This window comes from Trachinotus anak, unplaced genomic scaffold, assembly GCF_046630095.1.
Source record: "Trachinotus anak isolate AG129_WGS33_773 ecotype Australia unplaced genomic scaffold, CSIRO_AGI_Tana_v1 ptg000005l, whole genome shotgun sequence".
Lineage (NCBI taxonomy): Eukaryota > Metazoa > Chordata > Actinopteri > Carangiformes > Carangidae > Trachinotus > Trachinotus anak.
In genome coordinates this window covers 20412623-20440169 of record NW_027273856.1, presented here as the reverse complement: position 1 = coordinate 20440169, position 27547 = coordinate 20412623, and the positions used below count along the sequence as shown (strand labels likewise).

The following is a 27547-nucleotide window of genomic DNA, read 5'->3' as shown; positions in this document are numbered from 1 at the left end:
ATTATGTAATTTAACCAAAACGCAATCAGTCAGTACCTTCCGGGTCTTTAGTTAATTTCTTTACCTTAAAGTGTAGATTACAACTATGACCACTGGATGTCGCCGATGATACGACAGCCTTTTGTCGAATACGCGGAAATGTTCTAAAATTGTTCCACCAGTGTCTCCGTAGAACAAACCAGCCACTCTGTTTTGAGACAATTATTGGGCTCCCACACTGTATCTTCGTTAAGCTACTATTACAAGGTAAACTAACTAGTTTTATGTTACTGGCGATTTAATGGGGACAAATGTCTGCATATTGCATCGTCAGCGGCTTTGACGCCGGGCAGCTAACATCTGTCTTGATAGCCCCGGAAGCTAGTTTTGGTAACTGCTAACCCTGCTAGCTAAGTTAAGAAGGCAGTCTGACATTTGTCTGCTTTACCCACAGATTTTATATAAGACTGACATGGGCCTTTCGAGCTGTAGCTACATTAAGCTGCACTTTTTAACCTGTTTTGGCAGTTTTTGGCATTTAACTTGTAGTCAGTAGCTGTCAGCTAGCAAAGCCGAGACGTTTGCTTGACAGTTGACGTTTTGTCCTGTTGTTTGACCGCAGAGCTTGTGTGATGGCTGTGAATCAAAGATGACCTGCACCCTGAGCATATGATCGACAGAAAATCTTTCGCTTAGCAGGTCAAAAGTGAGGTAAGTCTTGTTTTTATTGGCCCTCAATCGTAGCAAATGCTGGTGCGTTTGATGTAACAGTGGTTATCCCATTATGTCACAGGTTCCACACAGGGTGACCCATGCTTTCTGATGAGCTTGACTCCAAACCAGAGGTAACCTTGTCATCATTTTCATGCTTCAGGAGACCGTTTTCTGACAGATAACATCGAATAAGACAAAAGCTTCATATCCTTGACACCTGTTTCCCTGTGTGTTTCTCCTCCCAGCTGCTGGTGCAGTTTGTACAGAACGCGTCCATCCCGTTGGTGCAGGGTTTGGAGGACACAGAGTCCAAACACTCCTGCCTGCCTCTGCTGTCTCCAGCTGAGAGCTCACTGTGCAGCCCACTGGAGCTCACAGGTCAGCAGCTACCCAGTGTTATGAGCTCTTTTCATGTTCTCTATTTGCTACTCATTTTTTTACTTTTTACTTTGTTATTGGCCACAAAGCTGTTGTAAAATCTGAGTACACATTTGATACTTCCACTCAAGATAGCTGAACAAACAACAGCTGGGATTTGGGGAACTTAGAATATGTTGTTCTGTAGTTTGTAGTCTAAGACAATCACTTCTGCTGCATCTGTGTAACAGATACTTTTTTAAAAACCACTAACATATCAAATAAACAAAAAAGACAGAAACTAGCAAAAGGCTGCCCTGTCAGACAGCAGAACACTTTCACAATTAAAATGTCTATAGTGAACAAAGGCTACATGTTGGCCATGTAGTTGCTCAGTCTTTCCAAACTCTAAATAATGAAGAGGAACAGTGAAAAATAAGAAAATACTGTTAAAAAAAAAAAAAAAAACATTTGTAAAGAATATCCACAATCTAGACTTTTTTAATCATCATCTTGAGCTAAACATGTATAGGTATAAACCTGAGGATACATACAAAATCTCTGTGCCTTGTGATCTGGCTCAATGTTGCATTGCTGTCAGTCCTACATTATATCAGTGAGCTTCAACAAGCTTCACCTCACTCTACTCTGCTTAAGTTGCTTCATCATCCATGGGTTTTCCATTTGACCCTGTGGATTGATAGATGCTCTAGGAATTGTCTGTGTGAGTGATTTCCTGTTAATGGATTTTAAAAATAACTATAATGGCCCTCAGTAGAGTGCGTGCCTCTGCCAAGGCCAAACAATCCTACACATGTCTGGCACATCCAGATTATTATCTGGATCTGCACCAAATTGTACAAACTCATAGATCTCATAGCTCTGTGTGTCTTGATTTATTTTTTTTTTACATCAAGATTCAAACAAAGTTTCCTGAGAAATTGCCAAAAGTGTCAAAAAATCCTTAACCGGATCGCTACCAAAATTAAATATGTTCTTCCTTGGCCCAAGTTTGGTGCAAATTGGTTGTTTGGTTTTTTTTTTTTAGGTGTACTATTTTATATTAACAGTGCCAAGTGGAGTTTCTTTTCAAGCAAACATGTTTATCGTTATTTATTCATGTCAACAGCATTTTCTTCCTCATTAAACATTTGAAAAGCAGAAACTGGCAAGAATGTGAATCATGTCATCTGTTTGTGCATCCCTGAGTGTGCTAGTGGAACACAAGATGACAAAATATTGTGCCACAGAAATATTATTGATTAGAATAACTCACAGGATATCCCACACATTTCTGAATTGTTTGCAGTTAACACGTGTTGTTCTACTCTGGTCAAAAACTAACAAACACTGATTTCCTCCTCAGATGGAGGTCTGAGCCATGAGCCTGAGAGTTCTCCCTCCCTGTCAGAGTACGGAGGTGTGTCAGAGCGGAGCCCTTTAGTGATCCAGACACACACACTCCCTAGGGCCTCCCCCAGCCCCCTGCCCATCCTCCATGACCTACAACAGTCAGATAGCACTTCCTACGTCCTGCTGAACCTCGCGAAAGGTAAAGAAACACCAATCTGCTAACATTTACAGATACCAGAGTCTGACCGTCACACCTACCGAGCACCAAGTTGCAGTATAAGGTGAATAATCATGACATCATTTGAATGTTTATGTTTTCACTCTAGCACTAAAAAAAAAGGAAAAAGAAAAAACAGTTTCCTCTTTTTACACAGTCTAATGAAAGCAGAAGCAAGGGAACAGGCAGTTTTCTTATGTCACATTTTGTAGGTCAAAGGAACAATTGAAAAAATAAATGCAAGACTAATTGATAAAGAAGATAATTAGCTGCAGCCCTAATAGAAACCGATGTGATGTGTCACTTTCTAATGAATTATAATAAAAAGTATGAGTGAGAATGTTTTACATTAAAACTTCGAATCTGATCTCGTGTCCGTACTTTGTGTCTCGCTCGGCTCCTGATTTTTCACTCACGGCTAAAAAGGAATGGGGTGACACATTGCCATGAAAAAAAAAGTGAATTATTATGGTTGGAAGAAATCATCCTTGGCAGACACATTCTCTTGGTTTATCAGCCTGTGGCAGGAGAGACAAAAAATTAAATTTGGTCTCTTGACATACACTTTTTGTGCCGTGTGCACCGAGTCTGTGACTCAGTGAGAGATGTGAAGGATGGAAAATTTTTTCAGCAGACAGAATCATTTTCTGTCTATTGTTACACTAAATTCAAATCCTGAATAAAGAGGCGATGTTTTTGTGAATATTTGTGTGTCTGTTGGCCATCATCCTGCCAGCCTTTCAGGGTAAAGCCACAACATTAAATCAGAATTGCTGAGCGTCATTAGATGCTCAGCCATGGTCACATTTGTGAATAATGAATTCAGATATCTGACCTCGAGGGGCTCATGCCATTGATGATCCTGCAGAATATTGCGTTGGCCTTGAACATCTTGTTACACAATGATTCTCACTCTGCCTGTATCTCCCTTTCAGGCATCACAGCCTCCTCAGAGTCCCTGATCTTCGCCGCAGATGGTGCCGGGGAGGATGACGATGAGGGGGTCTCATCAGGAGACTATGGGATAGATGGCAGTGCTCCCTGGTATCTGCGGGTACAGGAGCTGGCACACGACAGCCTGATTGCCGCCACGCGGGCACAGCTTGCCAGAGATGCCAAGGCCAGCCAGGATGCCAGAGCTGCAAGTGTCAGTAACGGTAAAGTCACAACCAGAAATGTTTGGAGGTCTTTCACACTGGAAACTAAAGCCAAACAGGTTCTTCATAAAACAGTATTGTGCTAGGATGCTGTTCACGTTGGAGGCAGCAATTTGTAATTTCATGTTTTAGATAAGAATTAGGAAAAAAAACTATGAAAATATCAAGAAGAAGTTTGTGTACAGGAGGAAGTGCATTTGTTCTGGTAAGATAACGCCTTACGTCAGGCGTCAAAGACAGACAGAGGAGAAATAAGGTCAGTGATGAGATGAAAATGTAGACTAATCAGCACTGACTGAAGCTGTGTTCTACACTTCTCATCTTGTTGTAATCAAAATTAATGTGTTGCTTTGTCAAGATAGATTTACAAGTCTGGTTGTAAATATCCAGTGGAGTTGTAAATACCACATTATTGTGAAGCGTCGATCATGCTTCAGTGCATAATGGTGTGCTGTGTCTGATGATTTATTGTGCATTCAGTAAAATGGCTAATGCAGACCTGAGAGACGGAGAGAGGCTACAGTTATCAGAAAGACAGACTCGGGTTAGACGGGAGGAAAGACGAGGAGCAGCAGAGCAGTAACCTAAAGACTGGACAGGGGAGAGGATAATCAGGGAACAGGGAACATGTTAGATGAAGGATGGTAGAATGGCAGATACTGAATACTTTGACGTTTTGGAAAAACATGCTTATTCACTTTCTTGGCAAAAGTTAGATAGGATGAATACCACTCTTGTTTCTGTATGCTAAATATGAAGCTACAGCCAGCAGCCGCTTAGCTTAGCTTAGCACAAGGACTGGAAACAGTGGGAAACAGTTCAGAAACAATTCTGTCCAAAAGTAACAAAACCAGCTGATAGCATTTCACATATTTTTTGTTCAATATAAACAGTGCCAGACTATTTCTTGGTTGGAATTGGTTGCTTGGCAACTGCTCAGAGTCAAGAAACAGTGAGATAGCTTTAACCAAAATACATTCAAGTAGGCTAATGGATACACATATTGATAGCTGATATAGCATTTACTTCAGGGTAGGCCTACAGCTCCTCATACCTCACATGACAATATTCAACCGTGGTTTTTTTCATACTCTCTGTCCTCTTGTGTCACTGAATGAGACACAAATCTCAGTACAACAAAATCACAGCTATCAATTTATGACCCTGTTTAAATACTGTGGTGGGACCACGTTTGATTACAGCTATCAAAATAAAGCATTTAATAAAATGAAGTGTTTGAAATTCCCCTTCAGGTTACTGAATCTGATGGGTCACTGAATACAGTGTAACACTTGCTTCTGGCTATAGCCTGACATTTAACGGACAAAAAATATTGAACTCTTCATTAAAAGCAATGCAGATGATTAATGAGCTTCCCCTGTGGCACTTAGGACACCCCTTAAAGGATGTTAAACACAGTCCAGAGTTATTTTTATATTTTCTCTGCGTTGATTGTCAGAGGCCAATTATGCCCTCTTCTTCTCTTGCCAAAATAATGTCTTGATCTCTTGCTTACTCAGTGATAGCTGCTGACACCTTCACTTTAACCCAGTCTAAGGCCTCTACTCTGATCTAAAGGTGGATATACACAGGGCGATTTTGAGATGAAAGATGACCAACTAGAAGGAAAGATGGAGATATCTTTGGTTGTGGCTCCTAAATGGTGGTCGTACGTTGCACTGTGAGAGAGGTTCAAAGATGGCTGTTGTCATGGACACCAAAGATAGCCTGGGACAAAATACTGGCAGTGTTAGAAATTTACAATGACCATCTCACAATCTGACTGCTGCTACGACCTACGTCTACTAACCAACCAATAGGAATGCAGCATGAAATTACTTTGTATGTTTTGTTTATGTATGCTAACAAATACTTATCTAAAGCTCTCTTGCAAAATTTGCATTTCTCTAGTCATGACCGGGTCCACATTCTCCTCCTCTTTGGATTTTTTTTTTAATACTCATTAGTACAACTATTGCAAGGGCTCAGTTCTTGCTTAGCTTCATTGTTTACCACTATAGTGGCACAGATGAGTGACGCATACTAATGACATTTTATTCTTGTATATTGACCTGGATCGTAGCCTATTATTCAGGTGTCAATCATCGTACTGGGTGCTTACATCAATCTTGATGTCAGACCCAAGTTTATTAGCTTTATGTTCCACACTATGGTTTACTATAAACTGAAAAGATTGCTGAAATCTCTGTGTCTGTAGCTTGAGACAGAGACTTATTAGCTGCAGAACACTGCCGTAGAAAGCTGTTGACCCACACTGGGAGTCAGAACTACATCACAGCCCGTTTAACTTCCCTCCACAGGCAAGCAGATAGATAAAGAATTTAGCCATGACATTCAAAGCACGATGTCTCCTGGCTACATCTCTGATCTTTGAACCCCTCCGAGTCGAATTGCAGCTGGAGGTCGTGGTTAAAAAGAGTGATACCTGAGTGAAATTTTCTTTCCATCTTACTTGGTCCCCAGTTTACTTCCTCTCATTCCAACCTGGTTCTGTTTCCAATGTTTCTGATTTGTTTTTTTTGTGCTATTCTTATGTTTGTCCGAAACATTTTAAATATGTAAAAAATTACGGTTTAAATCATGATAGAACAAAATTTATTTTGACACATGGTTGTGGAGGAACGGTCCTTCAGTGCTTCCTCTCCTGATGTAAAGGAGATACTGGCTATAGCTTCCCCACAATTGATGTTTATTGAAACATTATTCAAGACTCGGTGCTTCAGATCAGCCTTGTCTAATCATGTAACCTAGTTTAAGCTCAGCTGGACTATTAGACGCGTCACCTCTGTGTGATTTCTCCACATTATATCCTTGACCTCATTATCTCTCCATTAAGGTCAAGTAGGAGTCGTTAGCACAGGAAAAAGAACACATTTTTTAGACCACATGGATCCAGCCCTGGATGTCTGTGACATGATCTCTCTCTAAGCTTATTCTGAGCTAGTGGACCAGTTAACAGAGGGCTTAAAATACATTGTACATTGTCAAATTAAATGTCTGCAGCAGAGTGAAACTGGTTTCAGTGTGAGACTAAAACTTCTCTATCTGTGTCACTGTAATAGCTTCTCTCCTACTTGCATTAGATTAGAAGAGTTTCCTTCAGCAGTGGGGTGTCAGTTATAGATGCATTACTGCTGGGATGCTGCAAGCAGAATTGGACCTGTTTAAAGTGGAGAGTTGAAGCAGGTTAAAAGGAAGTGACTGCTTTCAGCTTCAGGTTGTTTTCTTTTGGCTGCGGTTGGCCGGCAGATCCAGTCAGTATTCAGTGGTTAGCTTGTATGCAGCTGGGCTCCAGAGGCCAGCCACCTGGCACTCCTGGATTGTTTTCTGCACAGCTCCGCTCACTCTCCTCTTCTGGTTGCCTAGGTGACCACACACACAGTTTGACAGCAGACGGGGACAAGCCAGAGCTGCCGTCTCGAACCAGCCGCCCCCCCATCTCCAAGCAGATCCTCCGCTGCTCATTTGAGGGTTGCTGCAGGACGTTCACCTGGCCGGCTCATCTCAAATATCACCTCAAAACACACAGGTAACACATTTACACACAGCAATGGAGGATAATGGAGTCCGGCAGCGGTCCCAACAAGATGCTGTTGCCAGAGCACCGATATTCAACCCCGTGGCTAATGTGGATACATTTTCCAAATTGAAAAAAAATGATAATCTAAGTTTGCAGACTAATAGTTTCCAACTTTTCATACAAGTCGTTACACACTGCAGCTATGTGCAGTCCAATCTGAGCTCCTGACCCCAGGCAAACAACTGTACCCAGCCCACATGGGCTTACAAGACACCACAAATTTATATAAGCTGGCGTGTGTGTGGACATTTTCAAACAAGAATACTAGAAAATGTCCTACAATTAAAATACAACATATTTTTTGTGATCTTGTGTTGTCTGTATATTTTCACTGATATTTATTGTATAATACTGGAGATATCAGAGTGAATAAATACTAATTAAATGGTTCATCTTGCCTTCTTTTTCAGGCTTTTGAAACCAAGTTATTTTAACTTTAACTTAGAGGTCTGAGGCAGTGCCTGTTTTTTTGTGGTAGAGGCATTCAAACTGGGGAAACACAGCTGAGACTTAGAAATAAGTGTGTACCTGTACAGCAGGTGTTTAGTTATCAACAGGAAATCAATTTACGGTTGCCCTGTCTGACCTTGTGGTTGGCTGTTGTAAATGAAACATGCACAGGAGACACCGTGACATGTTTATTTGGTTATCTCGGCTGGCAGGAATGACCGAATGTTCAGGTGCGGTGCGGAGGGCTGCGGGAAGAGTTTCTATGTGCTGCAGAGGCTGCAGGTTCACATGAGGACTCACAACGGCGAGAAGCCCTTCATCTGCAAGGAGAAGAACTGTGGCAAGAAGTTCACCACTGCTGGAAACTTAAAGAACCACAGACGCATACACACAGGTGGGGAGCAGGAGGATACCTGCGTATAAAAGCCCAAACACGCTGGGAGTAATAACTGACTCAGACCATTTGACTCTGCTCATTTAATGCTTCCTTGGTGCAGAGATTTGAAGAGTCAGCAGCACTGGCGCCTCCATTTTCACTGCTGCAATGAGTAACAGTGCGCTGTCATATTTTATTTAGGGTGACATTAAGATTTTTGATGGCCTGTTCCACAGTTGTCTTCTTCTCTCTAGAGACCAGTTAGCAGACCAGCTACACTCTACAGTGTTTATATTTTGCCCATATGTCTGGAAGAACAGCTAGTTATGAGCTAGAACATCTACTTAGATTACATTTTTACATTGTTCTGCATCAAAATACGTCAGCTGTCACTGCAGTCAGTTTCAGCCGATTCAGTGCAATTCTGCCATAAGTTCACTACATTGTGTGTGTGTGTGTGTGTGTGTGTGTGTGTGTGTGTGTGTGTGTGTGTGTGTGTGTGTGTGTGTGTGTGTGTGTGTGTGTGTGTGTGTGTGTGTGTGTGTGTGTGTGTGTGTGCGTGTGCGTGCGTGTGCGTGCGTGTGTGTGCGTGTGCGTGTGTGTTTTTCCAGGAGAGAAGCCTTTTCTATGTGAAGCAGATGGTTGTGGGCGATCCTTTGCAGAGTATTCCAGTCTACGAAAACACATGCTCGTACATTCTGGTAAGTGGGGGCAGAGGGTACAGCTTAACAGCTGAACACTTTTTTGTAATTAGTGTGCTACAGATATAGTATATCATCATTTGCCTTGAAGAGATGCAATATTTGTCAGTTCAGAAGGATTCACATTGTATGTGTGTGTGTGTGTGTGTGTGTGTCAGGTGAGAAGCCCCATCACTGTGGCATCTGTGGTAAGACCTTCTCTCAGTCCGGCAGCAGAAATGTCCACATGAGGAAGAGACATGGAGAGGAGGGGCTCAGCAGCGAAAGTAGAGAAACAGGTCTTTGTCTCTGAGTATCTTTTACTCGCACACACACACACACTCAGTGTGGTAGGTGGATATGTTAATCCTTGGATTATATAGCTTCAAGCAGCCCATACATTTAAAAATGTGCATAGAGATGTTGAGTCAAGTTGAGAGGTGTTGGTCTAAGTTATATTTCTTGAATTTTTTATTACTTTTATCACTTAAAAATGTATAATTAAAAATTGTATTTTTCAGGCCAGTAGCTGAATTGTTTTAGACTGCTCATATGTTTTAAAAAAAAAAAAAAAAAAAAAAGGCAGAGACAGCACAATTCTACCACAGAAACATTCCTGTTAGGTTTCTTTTGATGGGGTCAGGTTCATCTGAAAAGTACGTCATCTCCAAGTTAAAATGGCACGGTAATTCAAATTCATGTCTTCAAGCTGCTCTTGCCTTATTCAAATGTCTTTTTGCTTTCACCTTGCAAATTACTGAGATAAATGAGTGGAGACTTGAGTAAATCTCATACAGCAGCTGTGGGAAATTTACTCGAGTTCACTCCTGCCTCTATTCTTAGTATCAGTTTCAGTACCGCTTCAGATGAAGAATGTCTCTCATTGAGCTCTTTACATTCCAACATATGGTCTAATTGTATAAAATCAGCTTAAATTTGTTTTGTAGCATGAAAGAATGAGAGCAGGCAGCACGCATTTGCCTCCTTGTCACATTTCTGTAGCAGTGGGGAAGCACCGCAGCTGAATCACCACAGAAGAAACGCTGCCAAAGCTCTAATTATAAACAGCAGATTTATTCGGGTCAGTCTCCCCAAAGAGGCTGGTCTTTTGTAAAAGCAAAGCAAAGGAAGATGCAGCCTCTCAACAGAGGGGTAGTTTCTGTGTTATTTATACACAGCAGAGTTACTGGTTGAATTATTAAATCGACTGTTGGAATAACTACAGCCCTTTAAACGAAAGACTTAACAAAAGGGTCAAAAGGTAACTTAGAAAGTTAGTAATAAAGAACAGACTTCAGGTTTGAACATTGATTTCTCAGACTTGGCCTCTAAGTTGTTGGTTCCTGTAAAGGTGGAGGATCGAGTACATTGTGTGTCACTCATCTCATCTTACAGTGTGGGAAAAGCAAAAGTTTATTTGTTTGCCACCGACAGGAGAGGCTCTGACACAAAGCAGCCTCCTGGAGGCGGATGGTGAGAACGGAGATAGTATGGTCACCATGACAACAACCGTGGAACCCATGAATCTTCATCATGCTATGCTGAGATCACCAGGTAGGTGTTTGCACACGTATGACAGAGAAAAGACAACACATGCAATTTGGACAGAATAACAGAACATCTGACAACAGCCCTGCAGGAAACACACATTTAGCAAAGCTCATAATGTTCTGTTCATGTCAGAGGTGCTGAGTCAACATGTGGTGTTGCTAATGTCCCGTGAAGTGTTTTTCAATCACTGTTTGTGACACTTAGTCTAGTTCTGTGTTCTGCATTGGTTGTCTTGACTAACAACACAGTGACTGAAGTGACATGTGACTTAAACTGCCTTTGTAATTGAGATGTAGAATAGCCGCTATATTTGTGGATCAGTTGTAAACACTGTGTGACATCACCAAAAAAAAAGGGGGACCAGTGTTAAATGAACACCCTCTGACAGTGTCAACAAAAAAAACAGCTTTACTTAATTGGTATTTACTGCCAGACTACTGCAATGTAAGTTGTAAATACAAGGTCAGACTGTCCAACCACATGGGCAGCATGTGTCTACACTGTGTTCAGACCCCCCACCCCCAGCTTAGTGGGTCACTTTGTGTGTGTCTTGTTTTGCGTATGAAATATTGTAAGTATTTAATGTAGTCACTCTGTTAGACTTTGAATACTAGGCTCTGGATTACAGGGGTTTCTTTGCTTTGCCTTCAGTTTTCAGGGCTTTATTTCATCTCAGTGTATGTAGTACTGTAGATCCATATCGGTTGACTGGCAGCTTACTGTTTAGGCAGCATTCATGTCACCAGGTGGTTTTTCCTCTTTGAACTTGCCTTTGTGTTGATGTCCCCCCCCTCCAGGCTCTGCAGACTCAGTGGTAGTTCTGTCTCAGTCACATGAGCTGGTGACCATGACGACCGAAGGCCATGCATATGGAGAAGATGTGGTAGCTCTGCTGTAGTTTGCTGTGAAAAATGTCACACACTGCCTATTTCAGCAGCACTAGACTCTCAGTCAGAACTAAACATAGACATCTATCTGTAAATAGATTAATCACTGACTTTAACCCATGTAGATATTTGTAATTAGCAACCAATGATGGTTTTATTTTGACAAGTGTGAAAGGACAGAGTTTGTACAAGCAACCTTCTTCCTCAAGTTTTTGAAAACAAATACTCCCAAAGAAATACTGAGACGGGTTTTAAAAGTTTATGATTTTATAATGACCATGCATTGTTCTGTGCATTCTCATTGTAAACAGAGGTCTGAGGTTGAAATGCAGTGATTGGTCTCAAATGAACAGTCAGTGCCACTTATTTTTAACCAAAACTTCAGTGGCTAATATGATTGGCTGTCAAATTTAAATGTACCAGAAACATGTATACCCCATTATCCTTATTAGTAATAACAAAACACCTGCCACTGAAGCACAGTATATCATATTGCTGCATGTAAACACTGGTCTTGCATAGCACAACCTGCCTAACAAGCCAGGCCACCATGTTTATCACCCTGAGTAAAACACATTTTCCTAAAACAAATTGTGTATCCATAATTGTCCAAAGCTGCATTAACGGAGTGTGTTACTGGTAACATCTTTCACTCAAATGTCAACATTCACCTTTTCTTTGAGTAAGGCAACACATTGCTCATTTACAGATCAATATATTAACACTGGAGAATAATTGCTTTTTTTTTTTAAGGAGATTAAGAATTATTCATGTGGTTAGGTCTGCCCTATGAAACAAACAGCAGGTATCTGGGGCTGTTAGATAAAGGTAGTGTCCATTACTTGTTGTGTTTGTTATTGAGCACCAACTAAATTAGCAGTGTTTGTTCCTCAGTGGATCTTCAGGTTGTGGAAGTGGTCCAGTGTGGCACCCAGAGCCCAGCTTGCCTCCACGTTGTTCACTTTCTTGGTCAACTAGGAGGGGACAAAAATCCAACACCAAATCACTCAAATGCCTTTTGTATTTATTGAAATAAAAAAGTAACAGAATTTGTGTGTCAAATGTCCTTTTTTATGTCAGAGCTGGACTTGTTTTCTTTATTAAGAGCTCTTTGCAAATGACAAATGCTACTTGGAAGCTATTTTACACTTCACCATGTCTTTGAGTTGATAGATTATGATTCATACAACTGCACCACTTGAAACATGAATAGTTGATTTTTAATGCCTCGCAACCTTTCTGTCCATTTCTCCTGTCGCACCCGTATGTGCAAGGCCACAAAGCCTGTTGATTGTGTTGTATAATACTGTCTCACCTGTAGCACAGTGCTCTCCTTGAAGCCAAACCCATCCTTGAGCAGACAAGTGATGTAGGTCATGTCCATACACAAGAAAGGACTGATGGGAGGATTCTTGGTCATCTGATTACACACTGAGCAGAGGAAAGGGAAATCTGTTAGGCTGGGTAATCAGCCATCAGCATTCTGCTGAGAGGATGAGGGCAGGATTTCAGATAGCAGCGAGGACACAAGTCCAGACTATTGAGATGCACAGTGTGTCTCAAGTACAGGAAGCTGCACATCTGTCATAGTAACGATGCATTGCTTTGCCCATCTCACCCTCTTTAGCTCTCTTCTTGAAGTCTCTGACCTCCAGCATTCCTCCTTGGACCCCATCTGCAACAGGGGGTGATTGGAGTCATCTTACCCATATTTAAAATGCTACACCAATCATTACCAGAGAAGATTTACCAGCAAATTTCCATGATAACTGATAATAGAGCCTGTGCCCTTTGAGCGTGGACAGAGGATAGCAATTTCTCTAATAACTACACACCTATAGCTCATCAAATCCACTGAGACAGGTGCAGATGACTCACATTTTTCTTGGCTCTGTCTAGCATTGGAATGGGTAATAATATCTTGCTGGCTCTGCATAATTATGTATGGTGTGTACAGAGGGCGTGTGTGTGTGTGTGTGTGTGTGTGTGTGTGCGCTAACCGATAAGACCTGCATCCACAGCTCTGTCAAAGTAATAGGAGAATGCATAGAAAACATTGCTGTCTTCAAGCTCATAGGGCTGATGAATAATGCCCTTCACCACCTTAAGTACTTCTTGATAACAGAACTTGAATCCTGCATAACCTGCAGAAGAAACACAGAAAGGGACATAAATTAAGCATCTTATGTTGAAGCAACATTATGAAATGATGCGTTATTTGACTTGGTACACTTTAATGGGCTTTGCTTACATTACTACTGATGTTTTGCTGCCACCTGTGATATAACGTCATTTGCATTTTAATGTCATAACCTAGTTTTAGTTTTTTGGTTTAACCCAAATGTAAAGGAAATCAAAGGGAAACTTTGAGGGACGTTTTTCTCTACAATCGGTAGCTTTGGATTTATTCTTCTCACACCTGAAAACACTTCAACAGGATCTTACCCTCTGGGTCCCCGCTCACATGATAGGTTAGCCCTCCAAAGCTCCATTCATCCCTGAACTTCTTTGGCAGGCAGGAACTTTTAAAAACCCGCCACTCCAACCCTGCGAGAGCACAGACAGAACTCAGATCAGCACTGACAACTGTCTCTGAAGCCCTTCAGTGATTCATCTGAGGGTCTCACTTGAATTGTTTATCAGGAAGGAAGACTTGACGTAGATTCCACAAAATATGTTTCTTTTGTTACATCCCTCTCTCAGTTTTTGGAGAAACAGGCAGGAAGAACAAAAAAATAAGAGCGCACTTGGAGAACTGACTCACCGTTGTGTCTCAGTATCCTTCAGAGACACTCACAATGAACAACACTGACCCACAGCTAATGGCAACAGAACACCTTCTCCTCATGAACAGGACATTACCTTCTGCACCCAGAGCGCCCAGCGTGGCCAGTCGTGCTGCCATCAGTCCATTTCCCAGGTAACTGGACACAGTCAAAGTGTTGTTACACAGTTACAAACACAACCAGGAACAGACTGTGTACAGAACAAATCAGTCATTCTGAAAATAGGCCAAACAAATGGTGCCTGCCAATTATTCACATCCTTATGAAACAGATGACTAAACAGATAATAACAGTTCTTCTAATTAAAAACAGATCCAAGTGAAGTTACAACAAAGTCAGTGGCACTGGAACATCACAAAGTCTAAATAAATAAATAAAAAAAAGGTACCATTAAAAGAGATTAAACTAGGTATTGATATGAAGCAACCACTTTCAATTTAATGAAGACTGAATGTGTTTTATGAAACATACATTAATTATCTGTTACCTGTAAGTATACAATTCAAATGTTGAGTTGAAGATGTCAAATCTGGCAATGTAATCAGTAACAGGAACACTTTCAATGGTTTTCTAGGGTGGAATAGGGAGAACATAGTGGGTTACTAATCAACACTGCTAAATTTAATTTGAAGAGAAATCTCTCAATATGCAAACTAACAACAGACCCTCAGTTTTGGCAGGAAAGTGATCTGCGTAGATCCTCCCCCCAAATCCAATATTCCCACCGTCTTCTTGGTTTGTGTGCTGAGGTGACCTGAAAACATTTCCTACTTTAATTCAGCACCCACAACAGAGAAGAGTTAATCAGTTGTACCTCAGATGATATCTTCAAAAGGCCTATTAAGCACACACGTGCAACTCAAAGGTATAAAACCCCAACACTGAGCCTGATAAAGATCAGAGCAATCTGCCTTGGGCAAAGTAATTGTAGCTGTGTACATTTGGCCTCTACTTGTGAACGAGGATCTATAATAAGACGCTAACAATTTCAGACACCAAGTTAAATTTGGATATACAGTTTCTGAGCTTAAAAAAAATATATAAATCAGGAAAAATATTCAGTGTTATGTCACAGACAGCACTTACCTGTCAGAAAGTTCACAGATATCCAAGCCAGGATTCCTACATGTACAAAATTAGCAAACAGGCAAACCGAGAGAAGGCAAACAGTCATTTCAGGAGGAACGCACAAGTTCATTTTAGAAAAGGTGAAGACAGGTTTTTTTTTGCAGAAATGACAATGGTTACAGCATAGACAAACACATGTGCACACATGTGCCTGAGAGCTGTAACTGTAAATAGAAAAAAAAAAGGTTGAAATGCTGACAAATCAATTACACTGTGGAACAACAGACAGTGACATGTTCCACCACATAATTACAGCTTTTTAAGGTTACGACGACTTTGTGGTGAAAAGCAACTGAATTTTCTTAAGTGTCATCAAAACAGATAGCAATAATCTATGGTAGTTCAGTTAAATGTCTGCAGTAAACAAAGATTCCTTATAGACACCGAGCAGCACACTAAAAGTAGGGCAGAGGGATCACTGATGCCTCCTACAAAGTACTGCAGAAAGAACATGAGTGGTTGTGATAACTGACGGATGCACTGCTTCTCACGGCAGACGATGGGCAGACGTTACCTTCATTTGTGCCGTTCATTACGGTGACGCTGTTGTCTGGGACCAAAAAAGGAGATTCATCAAACACATGTTGAACCTGAGGAGGAAGAAGAAGAAGATGAAGAGAGAGAGAGAGAGAGAGAGAGAGAGAGAGAGAGAGAGAGAGAGAGAGAAAAGAGAGAGAGGGAGAGCGAGAGAGGAAGAATGAGAGCACGAGGGAGCCACGGAAAGCAGAAGAGAAACGGCCTTAATGTTATCTACTGTAATGGCAGCTCATCCAGAGGTGCCCTCCGCTTGAAGGGATTAATTAATTCCCTCAGGGGGATTAATAAAGTATCATTTATCTTCCAAGGTGCCCCAGGGCCATCCATTACTATCTTATCCCCTCCACAAGAGCCATCCACACTAAGCTCACAGCACTCTGATAACAATACTTTTCCTCTTGTCTCTGTGCCACCTGCCATAGCACTGAAAATGCTCTTTCTTTTTCTGCCTGCTCCTGCACTGGATAAGAGGTTGCACTTTCCATTGAAAGTGTCAGACAATGTAGCACCTAACAACTCCCTTCTCTACACTCTATATAATCTTGCTATTGTGTAAACAGTACTCTCGAGATCTCAATCATATCTCATGTCTTGGTATCAGTGCACTCTTTCACCTGGACCAGTAGAGCCTGAGCTTTCTCTGCGGGCAGCAGCCGAAGTCCAGCTGTGGCTCTGAGGAACACTGGAGTCCTCTTCCACTCCAGGCGAGGCACAGTTTTCTTGGCCACCTTCAACAGCATCCTCACTGTGTGCCCCGCCTTTCAAAACAGACAATGCTCACTTACAGAACAGCAACAACTTGGGAAAACACTTGAATCTTCACGTGTCATTTTGCTTTTCTCACTTCCTACTTGCTTTTATTACCAATGTGATTCCCTGCTGAGGGAGGGTACTGGCAGTGATTCTCAATACGATGTAGAGCCAGCAGACCTCTTCTCTTTGGCTCAATATAATTGATTAGATTTGACGACGAACTCACCATTTCGGGGAAGTCAGCATATGCTGACAAACCAGGCTTTATGGAGTGGAACATCTCATTGTCCAAAACAGGCAGCTCCTCTAAAAGATACAAGATCCACCCACATCAAATATGCAGCAGCTATTAAAAGCTTTAACAGGACTAAATCTGCTTAGCGTACATATGCAGAATATATCCTCTTATTCAAGATGAATGATGCATGTTGAGTTGAATTTGACAAAACAGGATTATCACTAAAAAAAAAAAAAAAAAAGTGAATGAACTCAATTATCACCCATGTCACCTGAAGGACAAGTTTACAGGTTAACAGAACGTAAGACGGTGTGAGGACAGAGGGAAAGCTGAGGAATGGAAAAACAGCTTGTAACCCTACTCCCCACTGTGGGCTTGTAAATTAACTGCTATTCTTAAGTGTTTCACAGGCTATTTTAATAAAGTATATGATGCCTGCGCTACAGTATATATAGCATATCTACCAGGAAGTAACAGGATTCTCACCCTGGATGTTGATATGATGAAATGAGCAAAAGAGCAGAGGGAAGCAGGTCAGAGTCCAGCTCTGGCCAGGATTACCTGAGTCGCTCTGGATAAAGGTGTAAACATGGATGCGTGTGCCTGTGCTCCCTGCATCAAACATCACTGCGTAGAAGATGCGGCTGTGGTTTGCTGGGCGGCTGAGGCTAGGAAGGATGCTCCCGATGCTGTTGGTCAAGTCCAGAAGAGAGGTCCTGACCTGGGCTTGGCTCAGACCTGCGACGGCAAGCAGGACCAGGAGCAGAAGTGGCACGGTGGGCTTCATCTTCACTCTGGAGCCAGCAAAAAAACAAGGTCTTCCTCGGGAGAGCTCTGTAACAGTATTATTTAATTACACTGCTCAACAGAGCAGCTCAAGCTGTTGCTGACTAGTGCTGGGAGATGTTAAATTACAGCAGGACAAGCAACAGAGGAGTAAGAAGCAATTAAGTTATTTACACCAGGGCATTTGGCCACACCCTGTTGGACCATCTAACCAACCACAGGGACGCATCCCAAAGTCATCCTCTCTACCTGCTGACTCAGCTCCTGGAGACAATTTAGAAAACATCACGATTTCACCATGTTGGATTTAAATTGGCGTACTTTAATCGATCAGTACAAGTCAACCCAAGCATGTCTCAACATCTCTCTACAACACTCAGACGCCTAATTTGAGGAATTTTGATCTTACAAGCCTCAGTGAAGCGCTGCTCTGTGGAAACCCCTGCGGAGACACCATGATTCAAATCTAAGTTTTAAATATGAGGCATTTAACTCGTTTAGAGCAAAAAAAACAAAACAAGTGGACACATGGCTTTACAGTTAAAGGATATTATTGCTATTTATATATTACTGAAATGTTTTAGAAACTAACTGGAAAGAAGAGTTATGATTACAGATTATTTCATTGGTCAGGGTGGTTATTATGTCTGGAAGATAATACCAAATCTCCTTAGATGTTTGGCTCAGTCATGAACTTGGCTTTAAATATTACACCCCTGCATCAATATCTACTATCAATACAAACCGGCCAATAAACTGCCAACACCTGAAACCCTAACATCAGACCGCATATAAACAATCAGCCCTAGCAGTTTTTTTTGTTTTATGAGTTTAATGAGGCTTTGGTTTGGTTTAGGACGCTTCTGCGCTGCTTCTGTCCAGAGACTGAACCAGACCACCGCAATCTCACATATATCTAAAACAAACGCTCTTTCTTTTAGTGTGGCAGCAACACAAACGAACCGGAAAATGTTAGCACAAAAATCTTCTGCTTTAGTGTTCATAAAGTTAATAATCCACTGCCATTAAAGGGGGTATGTTTTATCAAGCATGAACCGCATGAGTTCAGAGGGAATTGCTCCATAAAAGACCAGCCCGACACTGCAGTCCTGCAGCTGGTTCAACCAAACTTTTCATGAAGGGTAATTCAGCAGCCAAGGATATGAACTGCTCGCTGAGTGTCTATGGGTGCCCCTCACTTTTGTGACTAGCGTAACGATGAAGTTCATTCAACATGATGCTCAACGCTGACTGATCTGCCCACCGGTCTCCTACATACCAGAAAGTGATATTAATGCAGTGAAACTCACGGCAGCCGAGGTCATTGACCGGAGGTTTTAACTTTAGCTTCTCCATCAACCCTCGCGTCGGTGAAGTTTGACAACAAGCTAGCTGGCTAACGCTAGCTGCGGCGAGCTGCAGCGGGTTCATCGCAGAACTACGACACAGAAAATGTCAAAACCACACTAGAAACACTAAAAACACACACACACACACACACACACACTTCGCAGGTTATTTGGGTCAACCTAATGAGTCTTTTCTGGGCGCCACACACGGCCGAGGCTCAGCACGCGCACCGCCGTCACAGCTGACCCCTCATGACGTCACCGCAGTGACACAGGTTGTTGTGAGTCTCAGGACCACGTGTGGAGATCACAATGAGAGGTGCTGACTTCATCACAAGCAGGCAGCCCACGGACAACAATGCACGCGGCCCTGTCTCTCAGTGGTGTCAATGCGGGGGGGGGGGCAGTCGGTCAGTATTTCTGATGTTTACATTTCACAGCCAGTCAAAACACTGGGATGCTCTCAGAACAATTCAAGTTCAAACATTATCGCGTATTTTCCATCCGTGGAGCTCACTGCAGGCATCCTGTGGATCAACACCTTCAGTCCTCCGGCATATGTCGTCCTTAGGTGGATGAACAGCGCATAAAATTGCAACAAACCCAGACGACCATGTTCACAAAAAAATCAGAATTCAGTTGAGTCAAACTACAGTGTCTTTATTCAAACAGTTAACGACAGACTTGAATAACCTTTTTATCTCCTAATCTTCAAGACCTAAGGAGGTAAGTTTGAAGTATCTTAAATACTTTGGATGAAAAGATGTCTATGACATACTCTTCAGTCCGTTTCACCCCAGGAACTTCATAATGGGTTATTGAGAATACAATTTGGACTTCATGACATGTAAGACACTGCAATCCAGCTTCTACATCATTCATGACCAGAATAAAAATATTACTGGACAGTTTAGTATAGTAGTATAACTGTGAACCACTATTTGACACAGACTACAGACACTAATCCCACCACTGGACAGTATACAGTGGGATCTACATCTGGAGGACATGAGCAGCAACCATTATTTCAGTTTAAGTGGAGTAACAGAGTGGATGTGTCCTTGTTGTAATGTAACATTTGTTCCATTTATATCTACTTTAAGAATCTACCCAGTGCCGACACACAGAACAAGCTACAGAACCACAGAGGATACTGGAGGAAGACAGTGGCTGTCACTGCTCCGTGGCAGAATCCCTGATCATTTTGATTTCTCCTTCATGTTTTTTTTTTTTTTTTTTTTTTAAATGTAATACCAGAGCACACAAAGGATCATGAAAATGATCATAAATGAATTGACCATGATTAAATCATCGTCAACCCAGTCAGTACAGGATATAAACAGGAGAAAATGGGTACAAAAATACAACAAACCCATAAAGAGACTCACAGCACCATTAATTGCATCAGTCCATGTCCAACTCCTCCATCTCCAAATGCAGCGTCGTTTGTATTGTTGTGTGTTTGTGCAACAACAGTGTCCAGGATTTTCAAACAATCACCAACCAATAATCCCCAGTGTTATTTCTCAACAGTAAAAAGGACATGTAACCTCCCTCCCCCCACCTATTCCCTTGGGCTTAAGGCATATGAGAAGTCAGTGAATGTCATGATGGATGCACTGTCAATTTAGCTTAGCGTCCCATTGTTGGCATGGTAACAGCTGGGCTCGTCACGGTGGCGTCCTCAGCCTTCCACTGTGATGTCACCGTCTTGATCTGAGTATAAAACTGGATGCCCTGGTGATAAAGAGATAACCGCTGCGTCAGCTAGCCACCCCTGTCCAAGTCTTCATTTTGATGTGTAGTATTTTGATGATCTAGCACTTGACACAGTTTAGCTTTTGTTATTTACCTGCTTGCCATAGAAGTTGGTGTCTCCTCTAAATGAACCTCTAGAGCCAGTGAAGGAGAACATGGGGAGGGGGACGGGGATGGGCACGTTCACACCAATCTGTACAAACACACAAGTAAGAAATCATACATAAGTACTGCAGGAGTACAAATACAAGACAAATCAAAGTATGGTATTGTGAAAACTGGGAGAGGCATGTTTGGAAGCTAATATCCTGTATTTCCATCTTAACACAGACATACTAAATGGTCCTCTGCATTTCCTAGAATAGATGCAAGGTAGACATTGATAAATGATTTCCGAGTTAAAATTCATTCCACACAGGTGACTCACTGAGGACTGAAATACAGCTGACCAGTTACATCCCAGTTTCAAAACCATTCTTTCAATAGACCAAGAGCCCTTTTCTTATGCCCCTCTAGTGTCCTCCTATTCAGCCCTTTGGAAAAGCGTGTCTCACCTGGCCAACGTCCACCTCATGTGTGAATTTGCGTGCTGTGGCTCCATTGGTGGTGAAGATGGCAGTGCCGTTGCCGTAGGGGTTTCCGTTGATCAAAGAAATGGCTTCGTCGAGACTGTCAGCCTCCAGAACGACAAGCACCGGTCCAAAGATCTCCTCTCTGTAACAGGTCATGTCCGGCTGGAAAGAACAGCAGAATGATCACACCTGAGTTTCCTCCAGCATTTTACATCATCTACAGCAAAATCTCAGCGGCCACATTAACAGCACATCAAGCACAAAGTTTATGATGTTATATAAATACCTGGAAAAGACAAGGAAAAGTGTTTAATGTGCATTTAGTAACACAATGTCTCTCACTCAACACTCACAGGAAATATGAGTGGGGAAATGTCACTCTGAGAAAGGTAAATGTTATTAGGTGATAGTTTTATTAGTCAGTACTGTATAGGTGCAGAGATACTAGATGCAGTGCTAGGCTGGAAAATCAGTCTGAAATTCCCAACTCAGAATGGTTGGACTTTTAGGCTTAAAAAGTAAAGTACAAGCATTTTCAAACTTTCTTAACCTGGGAAATAACGTTCATCTCCTCAGGATATCGGAGAGCTGTGGAGCTGTCCTAACCTGGGCTCAGCAGGTGGACAACTACACGACAGAACAGCTAAGCACATTAAGTACATAGAGGAAGAACATAACGCTGACATGATTTAAGATAAGAGTGAGCTTCCGTCAAACATATTAAACATAGTTCATAGTTCCTGTGAGTTATTTTGTCTGCGATAACTATTTCAACTACAAAAAGTCCACAGAAAATAAGCCATTGCAAAGTTTTGTTCTTTTGATAAGGTAAAATGTTCTACATATCTCAGAGTTTCCTTTTAAAAAGCAAGGTCAGTTTTATTTTATTTTTCTCGTTAAAAAAAAAAAAAAAAAAAAGGAAAAGAAAAGAAAAGAAAGGAGGTTAAAATGGGGGAAAAAAAATTGGCTGTGCATTTTATTATTAAGACTTTTTAGTGATTGAAAAACATCGGCCGCCACATTGCCCCCTCTGTCTCAAACTTCAGCTCTCACTCACCGTAACATTGCCCAGGATGGTGGGTCCTACAAAGTTTCCATTTTCATAACCTTTGACGTTGACATTTCTCCCATCTAGCAGCAGCTTGGCTCCCTCTCCCACACCACTCTGGATCAAAGACTCCACCCTGGTCTTGGCTTCAGGGGAGATCAGGGGACCCACATCTGCGCCTGGCTGATCGCCTACAGGACACAAACTGTACATGTAAAATTTCCTTCCAGTGGTCAGTTTTTTTTAATGAAAATACATGAGAACTAATACTAAAATGGAAGCAATGACATTTTGGTTACTGATGAAATTACCTGCATTTACACGTAGTGACTTGGAGCGCTCCACCAGCTCCGGGAGCCATTCCCGAGACTCCCCTACGAAAATAGCAGTGGAGAGAGCCATACAACGCTGGCCAGCTGCTCCGAAGGCAGCACCCACAAGCTGGTTGATAGTGTTCTCTTTGTTGGCATCAGGCATCACCACACCATGGTTCTTGGCACCCTAAAATGCAAAATGTAGGACACAGCTCTGTACAGTTTCTCTCCAGTAGACTGTAGGACATTAAGCAGGCAGCGCAGCGCTAATCACATGTTACAAATCTCAGCAAAGCACTCAGCTGTTGTCATAGTAACAGTGATAGTAAATATTCTCCTTATGCGTCTGTCTGTAACAAAGGGGAACAATGTTTATTATGTGGGTTATCATGGAAGTAGCAAGTTCCCAGACGTAGAAGCAGTATATTTAGTGTGTAGAAGTGAGAACTGTGAGTTGTGCTGTACCATGTTGGACTGCACTCTCTTGCCATTCTTGGAGCCCCGCTCGTAGATGTACTCTCCAGCCTGGTTGGAGCCCACAAAGCTAATAGCTTTAATGGCTGGATGGTCACAGATGAAGTTCACCGCTACACAAAGACACAAACAAAGTGAATCCTCTCTTCCTCTTCTTCATCTGTGCTGCACCCGTAAGGCACGACATAAGAACACACAGGCCTCGGACACAGAGATTCAAATCCACCTTCAAACATTTGTGAATTACTTACAGATATGGGCTGCACATGTTATGGAAATATCCCATTTACATACTGCCAGTGGGTCTATGATTAATGTTTGAATCATCCTTGGACCTCTCCGCATTGTTTATCACACACGGAGATTGTGTGTTTCTGAATGAGCAGAGGGATAGACTCACTCACTCACTCACTCACTCACTCACTCACTCACTCACTCACTCACTCACTCACTCACTCACTCACTCACTCACTCACCTGCATGCTGGCCGTGGATGATGTTGATTGTACCATCTGGTGCCCCGGCATCCTGAAGCATTTTGGCCAGGAGCATGGTGCATCCTGGGACCCGCTCAGAGGGCTTCATCAGGTAGGTGTTGCCACACACCATGCCAATAGGAAACATCCACAGAGGAATCATGGCGGGGAAGTTAAAAGGGGCAATGCCAGCACACACTCCGATGGGCAGGCGGTAGGTGTAAGTGTCCATGTCCTTGGTGATGGAGGGTAAGGTTTCCCCCAGCATGAGTGATGTAATGCTGCAGGCGTGCTCAACCACCTCTGGGGTTGAAAAAAGAAAGAAAGGCTGAAGTCAACCAATAGAAAACAACGCAAAGATAAACAGATCTGAGATATGAGATGCACAGAAAAACTAATGGATATGTCTCTGAACAAGTGTAATGGAAATACAAGTTATTCAAGATGACAAGATGATTTAATGCCACCATGAAAATACATTACTCAGTTTGTACTTTGTTCTCTTATCTAATAAAAAACGAACTTAATTGATTTCTTGTCCCCGTGGAGAAAAAAAAAAAAAAAAAAAAAAAACTGTAATAGAACTTGCGAAAACTTCAAGCACCATTGGTCCCAGTACTGTGGGAAATCTGAAATGCTGGCAGCACACCTGCAGATGTAGCCTGGCTTTAAGCTGATAAGTTTAAAGCTAACATGCCAGAATAATTTGAGCATCCCCAAAACTGGGAGCTGTACCAAGCACAAAAATATTTTGGCAGCTCCATCTTGTAATAACCAAAATATATTGTCCTTTATTTGCAAGTGCACATGGCTCTTTTAATTTCTCAACTTGATTCTTGTTGATGCAAGACTGCCAAAGTGAACTACAATGTGGGAGCAGCATAATTATCTTTAAACAGCATGCAACTAAAAGCAGGGCCCGTAAAGTACTTTACAGAATAGCAATAAAATTAACAAGCTAGGCACACTTCAATATCAGGATTGAACAATGTAATGCTGCAGGAATGCTGTTACCTCAACCTTTGTTGTGTTATAACTAAAGACTGTGTGAAAAGTGTCACGAAAAGCAGGTTAAGCATCTAAGCACTTTGGTCCCATTATTAAGTTAAAAGTGAAAGTCACTTTTGCAGGGTGTATAGTTACACACAAATAATAGACCCCTGCAGCTACTTAGTATCAAACTTTAACCCTGACCTTGGTGTCAAGGGTTTCCAGAGCTAAGGACCATTCCTCAGGAGACACTGATATAAAAGACAACAAGCACTCAGTCTCATCAGGACATCAAAACCCAATAACGTAGCTAGAGATTAAGTCAATGCATTACTTACGCAGTCCTCTAAATACATCTCCTTCTGCATCAGCAAGAGTTTTGCCCTGCTCCAAGGTGATCACTTTAGCCAGTTCTTTCTGAAATAGTACGAAAAACAATTAAGGAGTAAAACATATGCAAACTTTTCCTTGTTCTCCAGTTTGTTACCCTAAAATGGAAACACTGTAGAAATATTCAGCAAACCGTCATTTGATGACAGAATCACACGAGTGAGTGACAAATGTTCTTACGATGTTGTCCTTGATGAGCTGCTGGTAGCGCAGGAAGATCTGCTGCCTGCTGAGGATGGAGGTCTCAGACCAGGACTGGAAGGCTCTGGAACAGGAGTCTGCAGCGGCCAGCATCTCCTCCTGCGTTGCTTTGGGAACACGTCCCACCACCTCATTAGTGGCCTGAGGAGCAGGAGACAGTCAATACAGGCAAGTTGACTGAGAGCAGGAAGGAGTCATTACTTGTTATTGCAGCATGTACATTAATGCATCAATAACAAAATGTTTGTTTTCTATCTCTACAGTTTTGAAATTTTATGTGATGAAAGTAGATGGCGGGCTTTGCATGCTGTAGTCACCCATCACTGCCTTGCTAGAGGCTTATACTTGACAAACTACACACCAGCGGGGCAGGCCTTTTGGAAGATTGAAAACATGTCTAACTATGTGAGACTGGGCTCAGATTTATCTCACTTTACAAATTAGGCTATAAGAAATCGGGAGATGAAGACTTATTTTCTCCTCTCTAATGTTCACAAGTTACTACTACAAAGCTCCACTGGTTATTTGCAGCAAGCTTTTAGTAGAGATCTTGTTACTGCAGCCTGTGTGAAGACTGGGTATCATTCATCTATGAATACTTACAGGGTTGTGAATGTCAATCCATTCAGATGTGTTGGACTCAACAAACTTGCCATCAATGAACAGCTTGGTGGTGGGCTAAAGGATCACAGAAGCATATGTTTATATCCCTTCCCTGCTTGATTACATCATGACCAAGTTCACTGAGGACATCTATCTAGCTCCACAACATATACAGTCACAGTCTACAGTACTCAAGTTAGATCCTTTTACTATCTGTACACTGAGCTGTGTTATTGGTTCATTTTTAAATTTTTCAATTCAAGTTTGCCTGATTAGACATTTCTAGACGAAGCCTTAATTAATCAACAATGAAAATAATTGACAGTGAAAACCCTAATATCCATACTGTTAATAAAAGAGTTAGATTTTTGAGTGTGCTGTTGATGTACACTATGTACTGTAGACAGGAAATGAAAGAGCTCCAATAAGTATTAATAATTTGTAAAAACGATTTTGTTCTCTCTTTATGGGGTTTTGGCCACGGCTTTGCAGTTTGATGTCTGATGCCAGATGTGTCACCGCATGCTGATTTCTTATACACTAACTGCAAAGCATTATACTAGGAAAGTACTACTGCGTTGAAAAGACCATGAGTTAGTGAGTAGTATGGAATTTGGACACAGGTAATGAGTCTGCATTGTAATGAGTACAAAGTGCACTGAGTGCAATGTGACATTTCTATGCAGATTCTTAATGGCGTAGAACCGGTTCCATGTTAAAATGAGTGTGGAACGCAACTAGGAACTTGAGTTTTAAAAATAAATACTCCTTTTTTAGATTTAAGCCTCAACCAAATCCTTATTCGAAGGTCTAAATGTAGTTTCTTGAGTAGGTTTTGTGAGTGGTTTGCTTCATTGAGTAATTTCCAGTCAGATACATTTTCCACAATGTATCCACAATTTTCCACAATGAATGTACATTTAAAAAAACAAAAAGAAAACAAGAACAATAATAAAATAATAATAAAATAATAATAATAATAATAATAATAAAATATTGTACATATATTGGTCACCAGGCTTTGTGTTTGTGTATTTGTTAAAAACTCAAATATTGATTAGTATCTGATTTAAGAGTACAGGCCGTAGCTTTGCGCCCCTTGTTTCTGGGCCTGACAGAGTCTGACATAACATGCATTCATCGCTGGGTTATGAAAGTGTGAGCTCTTACCACGGAGGAGGAGGAGTAACACATGCGACCCAGCTGAATGGGGGCCTGCAGAAATAAAACACCAGAGCATTAGACGACTTTAATTCGTATTGAACTCATTGTCCAAGGTCTAATGAATAACAGCCGAGCCTCAGTGCCCCACTGACCTGTCTCTGCTGTTCACATGATGCAAATAACACCTGCCCTTGCGTGGCCAACTTACAATACCGCATAAATATTAAATACTTGCAAAAAAAAAAGTAGGAGTTGACTGTGTGCAACGTGTGTGTTGGGCAACGACTTTGTTAGCTAGCAACGCAGGTTGTTAGCTATTTTGAATAGCAAAAGCGTCAAAAAAACAACTGTTCTGTAAAAGGTGAGCATGCATTTGCTTTACCTTCTTGTTCAACAGCGACCGGAGGAGAATTGCTGCCATTGTGGAGGTTCACGTTTCCCTTTCCCTGCTTCGAAGCCCTTCAACCGACCCACAAGACCCAGGAGCGCAAAGGGAACTTCAGCGAGCAGGGAACAGAGCGGCGGGATTAAACGCTGCGCTTTAATACGATCTACACAACATCCCGGTGCGCATGGCGGTGGTGAGCAGCAGCGTCGGTGATTTGTTCATCTGTGAAAGCTGCGTGGAGCGGCATTCGCTGTTTCCGCTCAGTGTGGG

At 41.8% G+C, this 27547-nt stretch overlaps 3 protein-coding genes across 6 annotated transcripts; 1 reads left to right on the top strand and 2 right to left on the bottom strand.

Moving 5' to 3' along the window:
* The first annotated feature begins 85 nt into the window (after window positions 1–85).
* Window positions 86–12371, top strand: znf410 (zinc finger protein 410). The gene is made up of 12 exons (XM_071478837.1): window positions 86–246; window positions 602–690; window positions 773–824; window positions 939–1071; window positions 2417–2602; window positions 3556–3777; window positions 7165–7327; window positions 8041–8222; window positions 8816–8905; window positions 9064–9183; window positions 10319–10438; window positions 11233–12371. Exons 3-12 carry the CDS (start codon window positions 792–794, stop codon window positions 11331–11333), a joined length of 1350 nt encoding a protein of 449 aa, XP_071334938.1. The 5' UTR covers window positions 86–246; window positions 602–690; window positions 773–791; the 3' UTR covers window positions 11334–12371.
* Window positions 11568–19237, bottom strand: LOC139621887 (ectonucleoside triphosphate diphosphohydrolase 5-like). 4 transcript variants are annotated; one of them, XM_071478839.1, is made up of 15 exons: window positions 19080–19219; window positions 18861–18988; window positions 17326–17558; window positions 16753–16832; window positions 16388–16531; window positions 15751–15826; window positions 15195–15230; window positions 14774–14862; window positions 14596–14678; window positions 14185–14246; window positions 13768–13869; window positions 13323–13466; window positions 12941–12997; window positions 12638–12753; window positions 11568–12296 (listed from the first exon to the last, which is right to left on the bottom strand). In XM_071478839.1, the coding sequence occupies exons 3-15, from the start codon at window positions 17549–17551 to the stop codon at window positions 12213–12215; spliced, it is 1299 nt and encodes a 432-aa protein (XP_071334940.1). In that variant the 5' UTR covers window positions 17552–17558; window positions 18861–18988; window positions 19080–19219; the 3' UTR covers window positions 11568–12212. The 4 variants fall into 4 exon arrangements, with proteins under 4 accessions (XP_071334940.1, XP_071334941.1, XP_071334943.1 ...); XM_071478840.1 differs by lacking the exon at window positions 18861–18988 and having other exon boundaries at window positions 19080–19237; XM_071478842.1 differs by lacking the exon at window positions 18861–18988 and having other exon boundaries at window positions 19058–19227.
* Window positions 19238–19543: 306 nt separating this feature from the next.
* LOC139621885 (methylmalonate-semialdehyde/malonate-semialdehyde dehydrogenase [acylating], mitochondrial-like) lies at window positions 19544–27458 on the bottom strand. The gene is made up of 12 exons (XM_071478836.1): window positions 27272–27458; window positions 26896–26940; window positions 25726–25800; window positions 25102–25263; window positions 24870–24948; window positions 23542–23844; window positions 23057–23178; window positions 22589–22778; window positions 22287–22468; window positions 21212–21391; window positions 20752–20850; window positions 19544–20636 (listed from the first exon to the last, which is right to left on the bottom strand). The coding sequence occupies exons 1-12, from the start codon at window positions 27308–27310 to the stop codon at window positions 20532–20534; spliced, it is 1581 nt and encodes a 526-aa protein (XP_071334937.1). The 5' UTR covers window positions 27311–27458; the 3' UTR covers window positions 19544–20531.
* Between the last annotated feature and the right edge of the window lie 89 nt (window positions 27459–27547).